The sequence below is a fragment of the Rosa rugosa genome, chromosome 2 (assembly GCF_958449725.1).
Source record: "Rosa rugosa chromosome 2, drRosRugo1.1, whole genome shotgun sequence".
Taxonomy (NCBI): Eukaryota; Viridiplantae; Streptophyta; class Magnoliopsida; order Rosales; family Rosaceae; genus Rosa; species Rosa rugosa.
Genome location: NC_084821.1, coordinates 22,824,062 through 22,832,319, shown reverse-complemented (window position 1 = coordinate 22,832,319; position 8,258 = coordinate 22,824,062). Strand labels below are relative to the sequence as shown.

The following is an 8,258-nucleotide window of genomic DNA, read 5'->3' as shown; positions in this document are numbered from 1 at the left end:
AGTTAGTACATTTTTGAAACTAGATTTATAGGAAGGCTCGATCCCATGCATACTATAGATTTATAGCTAGAATTTCATTATGCTTGTTTTTTTGGATTGGGAGGTTTTGGTTTTTGATCCCCCTCCTTTGTATTCTTTTTTCCTTAATCTCATGGAGTGATGGAGAGGATTCCTCCTCTTCTATCTCTCTCTTTACCTAAAAAAAAAAACGGCTCGATCCCATGCATACTAAATTAATTGAGAATCATTTCATGATATCAAATTGCGGTAGACCTGGAAATGCAAAAAAGAAACTGTAGATGTTTCTTAATTCCAACTATGTTTCCTTATTGTTAATATAAATATCTTTTTTGGTAATTTAACTTACACATAAAATCTGATGTTGGGTGTATAAAAAAAGGATGTGTATTTAGTATTTAGAGATGTGTGAATAAAATTTCTCTACGTACTAATTAGTTGTAGTTTTTACTTTGCTTATTTGCTAGTTCTAGCTTATAGGCTCGTTTTTTTTTTTTTTTAATAAAGGGCTGGTGCGGCTACCCTCAAGCCTTAATTAATGAAACTGTCGCATACAAGGGGGGACATTGAGCCTAAATTCCTGATTACAATAAGCATCTAGAGTATTTTCCCAGAAATCTCTACAGGAGACTTGTATTCTAACAAGCACCAACTAGCAAAGAGTGCACAATTAGCTACTCCATTTGCTTTAACATAGCAGTGACATAGCGGAAAGATAACTCGATATGTAACCCGATTACAATATAGCATAATTACCAGCTTTAGCACAGCTTTCCTCCTATGTTGCCGCCGAAAAGGAAATCCGACGACACTTAGTCTCATCCTGCCACTAGGCGGCAGCGCCCATTTGACGAAGCAAATAACTCGCCGCCAACCTAGAGCAAACAAGGCACGTAGAGTGCATACACAGGCACATAGCCCGACTAGTCCTACACAATAAATGTAGGGTTTTATTGCTTGCATAAAGAGCAACCAACCTAGACAACTTAAAGAAATAATAGTTGTAAAAAATAAAACAGCTTGGGCCGGACCCAAATAGTGGACCCAAACCCAAGCATAATCCCCAGAGACAAGGGTACCACAGCCGCAGTTTAAGGCCCAGCCCAATTCTGTTCGGGCACAAGCATTGGGCCGCCACCACCAGAATCGGGTCGCCACCGTCTGAGACAGATCGCGCCCTCCTGCATCGGACCACCCTCCCTTGCGTCCAACCACCACCTGCAACAACCTTCTACCAGCCTCGGCGTAACCACCGAATCGGATCGAAACCTGCAACAGCTCGCCGCCGGCCACCGCTTCTCCAGCCCAGTTGTCCCAAAACGCTGATCGACCAGCCACCCTGCCCCGATCGGATCTGGAAATACTCCCATCCCCGAAACAAAGCGGAGCAACTTGCATCCACCATCCTCGTGCAACCAGCCTGCAGAGCACCACCTCGAATCTGATCTCCACAACCCAACCGGCCCGCCCCATCGTCCTGCCAGACCTGAGCATCACCCCCCTGCCACCGGATACTAGTACCCTCGATCTGGAGCAAGAACACCCCGATAAAGGGACCTTTGATTGCTTAGAAACAGATCCCGTCTGACGACAACGCCCATAGACGCGCCGTCGGACGGATGTAGGCAACCCTATTCGAGAACCCTAGTTTCGCCTAAGAGAGAATCTATCATTTTCTTCTCTTTAGAGCTCTTAGGCTCGCTTTTTAAAGTGGGCACTGATTGTATAATGAATGGTCTATACCTATGTACCATCGTGGTACTCCCACAACCTCTTGTCTGTCTTGTGATTGGCTAATGGCAGCGGAGGGGCATGTAATGGTCATTCTGGCTTGAGTAATGACAATTATTGATAGATTGCTTCAAAAAAAAAAATTTGAAAAATAAATAGATGAACGCAAAGTTTACAACAGTTTATAAAATTGAGTAAAAAACTAGTATTGTTCATTCTAATTTAGAGTCTAAACAAAAACTTGTTGTAAAATTAGTAATACCGAAAACTGAAATCCCTAATTTGGTAAAAGTTATTGAATATTTAAAATTTTAATTGGTAATTAGTAGCTTAATTTTGAAATTGAAAGCTTTGATTTTAAAGTTAGTAATGTCTATAACCGATTCAAACTGATCAAGTGACATCCTATGTCTGTTGTTGCCTCTTCAGTCTTCACCACTACCATCACCTTCATCAAAACCACCAACACCGTGAACCACAAGAACATCATCACTAAAACCACCCCCATCAATAACACCACAACCACCGCAACATAGCCTTACACAAGCTGAAATCTTTCACTAAAATCATAAACCTACATCTCCCAAATATCCTATGCTTTTAACATGTGGCCTCCCTTTATTGGCTGTCCATACCAATCCAATGATAGGACGGTCAAACCTAATATTTTCTCTTCAAAAGGACTTAATCCACGGATTGTTTAAATTCTATATGGACTCTGATTGATTCTAATGGATTGATTTACTAGTATTTGTTTAGATTTTACAAGTTCTTATGATGTTTTTGGTAGGTTATTTTTTTTCTTCTTCTTTAAAAGCAATGGATGTATGGATCCAACTATAATGCTAGATCAGTGACAAAAAAGTGTGTGTGTGTGTGTCTATATATATATATATATGGCAATCTACCATTCTTTATGTTGTGTATAATGATATATGAATAATAAGAGAAAACTAATCAACCAAAATGTTACACAAAAAATAAAGTAGTAAACTAATGACATAATTTATTTCATATCTAATTTACAAAAGAAACATGTGTGTATGTAACGGCCTATTCTGGTTTTAGATGAATATATGTATATATATCAGCACCCGGCTTCGGGTTTGATTAAAAAAAAAAGAAACATGTGTGTATGTATCATCTTAACAATACCATTGAAAGTGAGCTTAATTAGTTAGAAGGATTAAGGCTTCCAGAGCTATAGTGATAAAAATAAAAATAAATTATTAGATGAGAGCAGAGGCACAGGCAGAGGAGGATAGTGGGAAGATAGGTTTAAGACAAAATAGATGAGTGTCACCTATTGAGAGCTGCTTCTTGTTCTTGTTCTTCTTTTTTTTTTTTTTTTTTTTTTTCTTTTTTTTTTTTGGTGAAGAGCTTCTTCATTTTTTGAGTGAGAAAGAATCAATCAAAATCTCTTGGAAAATGGTTAGATTGTTTTTGAGTTTTGATAAGTATAAAAAGCACTATAAAATCCTTCAAAATCCAACATTTAATGAAATCCTTAAAAATCCGTATATTTTTGAATATCTGCAGATTTGAATGAATAATTTTAAATCTTAATTGAATACATCAAGATTTTAAAGGATTGTTTAAAATCTCAATTGAATATCCATAGATTTTCAAAATACAAAAAAATCTTGTAGACTCTTAAATGAATACACCCCCCTTAGGTTTGCAAATTTTCAGAAAGTTGTGGGTAACATTTGCAGTTTACAGTTTGTAGCGAGGCCGAACTGGCAAAACCCAAAACTGTGCTGGTCAGTTTGTCTCTGTTAACATAACATTGGCTTTGCCCAAGAGATAAGATCATAAATCCCAAGAGAGTGAGTGACAGAGAGAGACTGGTTCGAGTGAGAAAGTGTGGTAATGGCTTCGACTCTATCATGGAGTTCTACCTCATTGCTTCAAAGCTTTACAGGAAACATAAACCAAGCGACTAAAATAGCAGACAGAGGAACAGCCTTTGTCGTTATCGCTCAAAAGAAAGCCAAGAAAGCTCGAACGGTAATGGGTTCTCGTTTGTTACTTGGTGTTTCATTTCTACCATTTGTTTGGTGACCCAGAAAACTGAAAATGGTCTCTGCTCTGAGAGTTCATAAATGGAAAAACCCATATCAATTTGAGCCCCATGCATTTCAAATATTCAACTACTTTATGTTGGTTATTGCTGTTGGGGCAGATAATTCTGAAGGAGGATGTAGCTGACCTGGGAAAGCAAGGGCAGCTTGTTAGTGTGAAAGCTGGTTATTACAGGAATTTTCTGCTACCAACAGGAAAGGCCCAGATTGTTACTCCTGTGCTGCTCAAGTAAGTAATGCATAACTCAACTATCCTATTTGAATTAGTCCAGTTCTTTGTTTTGTTAAATTTTTACTTTTCATTACCTTTTAACATTTATGAAGTATAGCAATAGAGCAGAAACCTGGGAATGTGTAGTATGGTGTTTATGGAGTCAAACTAGTTTGATGAGAAGAAGTTATAGTTAAGATGGGAGTACTGCAAAATGATGAGGAAACGCTACCATAATAGTTGAGTTACCACCAACAACATTGGAGAAGGGAGGAAGCATATTCAAATTGTGAGAGTAATGTATGAATGGCTTATTTGATATGGAGGGGCGGTGTTTGGGGTTTTACTTGATTGTCATTACATAAAAACTGTCAAATGTAAATAGCCTCTTCAGTGTGTAACTGTACCTCCGAAACTCTTTCACAACATTCGACTTTGGAAGATACTTTGTAGCACCAGTGTATCCTGAGAGTTGACTATCTCAGTTTTGTATGTAAACTTATATAGAATCTTTGAGAAAAGTGTTTCCTTCCTTCCTTTCCTTTCCTTTCCTTTTCTTCCTTCCTGAAGCCCCAAAGTACAAACTATAACTAGGCTGCATAGATACTTCTACAGTAGACCCATTATGATTGTATCAATATGACTATATGAGACACTGAAAACTAGTTAAGTCTCCTACAGTATAATACTTATCCAATGCATCCATCTGATTATTAGAATCTTTATTTACCTTTTTGTCGTACACATATATTCAATAATTTTTAGTTGACACAATCCTTAGGTCCCCTTATATATTAGCTGAGATGTATAAAGAGGGTGAGCATTTTATGTTTTCTTATGCCTCTTCTCTCGAGTGTGGAAATGTAATCCTTGATGTGCAACTGTTCGGTCTCTCTTTTGAATGTAAAGTATAATTCTAGACCTGAAAATGAGAGCGTCTAGCATTTCATCAGTGCTGTTTTCTTGGTCACCTTTTGGCCAAGGCATTCGTGGTCACTCGCCGTTGAATCTGAGTAGAGAATAAGAATTAAAAGTACAAAAGTGAATGGAATGATTATATGCTTCGGTAAGATATGAATTAAATCCCAGTGATATTTGGTTATATCTGCGCTCTATCCTAAGAACATATTATCACTCCACACTTCGTATTGTTCTTTCCAGGGAAATGAAAATGGAAGAGGAAAGGATTGAGGCTGAGAAAAAGCGGGTACTTATATAGCACATTTTCCATTTCCACCTTTCATACCCCTCATATATGTACTTCAAATTGTAATATGTAATAGTATATACTCTTTATCTGTGTTGCGTGCATCATGTAATCCCCTATACACATATCATTCATCTAAGGCTGAGGTTTTTTGACTTGAACTTATTAGGTCATCCAAAATTGGGTTGAAAAGCACAATTTTTATTGTTGGACAGTTTATCATGGATGCTTTGATTAACAGATTATAAAAGGATTTTACTTCTATCTGTCTTTTACTCCCACTCATTGTTATGTCATATACAGTAGAGCTAAGAGCACTGCTGTTTCTTTCCTTCTGATATTGCTCTTAAGTGGTAACATTTTTGCTATTTATTCTAGTGATTTCATTTTCATGTGGTGTTGAATACTCGCCAAGTTTCAGTTTCATTTTCTTTCTTCTCATGACAGTAAAATCTCTGTTATCTGAACTTTTCTTATTATACCTTATTGCATTATTTCATTTTGGTGCAGGTAAAAGAAGAGGCGCAGCAACTTGCTCTTATATTTGAAACTGTTGGAGGATTCAAGGTGAAGCGCAAAGGTGGAAAAGGAAAGCTGATTTTTGGAAGGTGAATTGTGTACAGTGTGCCATTGTTACACTTTAATGCATTGTGTTTATCAGTTATTGACCCAGACATTCTTATGCAGTGTCACGCCTCAAGATCTTGTTGACATAATCAAGGCACAACTTCAAAGGTAGTTTCTTTTTTTCGTTGGTCTTTTTCTATTTCAAACAATGGTAGTTTCTTTTTATCTTTAAGTTTTTCATTAAAATATAAAGACAATTTTTGTTAATTTCAGTCAAAATTTTCATAGGATCTATGAATTGAATTTCTCACTAGAGTCCAGGAACTATATCTCAACACAAGTTCAATAACTTTAAAATTAAGAACAGTTTCAAATAACACCTTCCAAATACATTCCTAGAAACAACTGCTCCAAAGTTCACAGCTTTGATATTGTATGGCTCATTGCCCTAGCTTGTAAGAATTTAACTGTCTAAATATTAAGATTACTTTGGAAGCAGAGGTGAATGTTTGTCATATGGATTTGCTTTTTGGGTTCTTTCATACCCATTCTAATTGCTCCACTCTGCTCTTTCATTCATATCTAGGGATGTAGACAAGCGAATAGTATCTCTTCCAGAGATTCGTGAGATTGGAGAATATATTGCTGAACTAAAGCTTCATCCAGAAGTGAGTGCTAAAGTACGGGTGATTGTTTCTGCTAATTAAGGTTTAGCACCTTCCAGAGTCATATTTGGAAGCTGACTTGGATGGCCAAGATGAAGTTCTGATGTATTTTTGCAAGATGTACATGGTCAAGGTACTATCAGCATCACATATTTGAATGGGTACCAATCTAGGATGGCTGTAATGTAATGCAAGTAGAAATGTAGAGATCTGATTTACCTGGTTTGTGCCAATGTAAGTTTATTCTTCAATACATGAAAGTTGGTATCGGCCTTTTGAGAACCCATCTTTAAAGAGCCTTTCATATAAGTTTATTTTCTGGGGCACTATTATTTGTTTCTTATCAGTTCAACTTTTTTCTCTTCAAGTCATTCTAACATTTTCATGCGAAATTGTTGATATTTCCAATCTTTCCTCCAATAGGGAGTAAGTGATTGATGCTTGATCTGGGTTTTCCACCCTTCCCCTTACATGCATTTTAAATGTTTAAGGTATTATTTTGGAATGCTAGGGGTGCTGGTAATGATGACTTCAGAACAGGTGTTGCTGATTTGATTAAATTACATTCTGTTGATGTTTTTGTCATATGTGAACGTATGGCTCAGTTTTTTAAAGCTTGTTTTTGTGCTACTCTCAATAGACTTGGTTAACCTGATTCAAAAATAATGGAGGCCAATGGCTTCTCTGGTGGTATTTGGCTTCTGTGGAATAATCAAAAAACAATTATTGATTGTGTAGATGCTGACTTACAATCCATCACTGTTAATGTCTCCTTGCCTGGTAAACCTTCTTGGATGTTCACAGCCATCTACGCTAGTGCTACTCCAACTGTCAGATCCATGTTATGGAATTTATCTTGATACTCAACTCTTACCCATCACTTACCATGGATGATCATGGTGGACTTCAATGAATCAGTTTCGAGTTCTGATAGAAACATTGGATAAATGGGATGTTGGATAAATGGGAATGCTATGATTGATCTGGATTTTCAGGATCTGCTTAAACCTGGTCAAACAATAGAATAAAGGAAAGATTGGTTTTGCTAACTGTAGTTGGAGAGCCTCTTTCCCAGATGCTTTTTTCGGACGCTTAAAACTAGGTTTGATCATTGTCGTATTCTTCATCAGCTTTTCTCCAATAATGTTGTAAATAAACTAGCTGTCCGTTTAGATTTCAGGCAATGTGGATGATCGTGTTGATTTTTCTGATTATGTTGCTCAGACTTGGAATTCTACTTCTGGTGATTCTGTGCGAAACAGTCTTTATCAAGTACTTTGCAAAGGTGCGTAATAAGGATGTTTTTGGTCACATTTTTCAGAAGAAAAAAAAAGCTGCTTGGTAGGATTGGTGGGATCCAAAAGTGCAGAGACAAGAATGAAAATTATCAGACTGGAGGCTGAGCTAATCCAAGACTATAATATGATCCGTGAGCAAGAGAACTTATTCTGGAAACAAAAATTTAGAGATAAATTGTTACAGGGAGGGGATAAAAATACTAGATTTTTTCGTCTCACCACATTAGTCAGAAGAAGAAAAAATAAAATTGAGGGTCTTATTGATGTTGATCGCAATTGGTGTACTGATAGTATAAATATGAATAACATTGCAGTAACTTTCTTAACTGATCTTTTCTCTATGCATTGTTGTGATGATACCAGGTCCACAATCCCTAGGCTTTTCCCTCCTATGAAAGAAATTCATTCTGAGCAACTATGCAATCCTGTAACCCTTCTTGAAGTAAAAAGTGCTATCTTTAGCATTGGCTCCTTGGC

The 8,258-nt window shown here is 36.9% G+C and overlaps 1 protein-coding gene across 1 annotated transcript; it reads left to right on the top strand.

The window, feature by feature from the left end:
* Positions 1–3,547: 3,547 nt before the first annotated feature.
* LOC133734299 (large ribosomal subunit protein bL9c) lies at positions 3,548–6,835 on the top strand. Its single transcript, XM_062161919.1, has 6 exons — positions 3,548–3,759; positions 3,935–4,062; positions 5,206–5,251; positions 5,762–5,859; positions 5,939–5,986; positions 6,405–6,835. The coding sequence occupies exons 1-6, from the start codon at positions 3,622–3,624 to the stop codon at positions 6,523–6,525; spliced, it is 579 nt and encodes a 192-aa protein (XP_062017903.1). The 5' UTR covers positions 3,548–3,621; the 3' UTR covers positions 6,526–6,835.
* Positions 6,836–8,258: the final 1,423 nt, after the last annotated feature.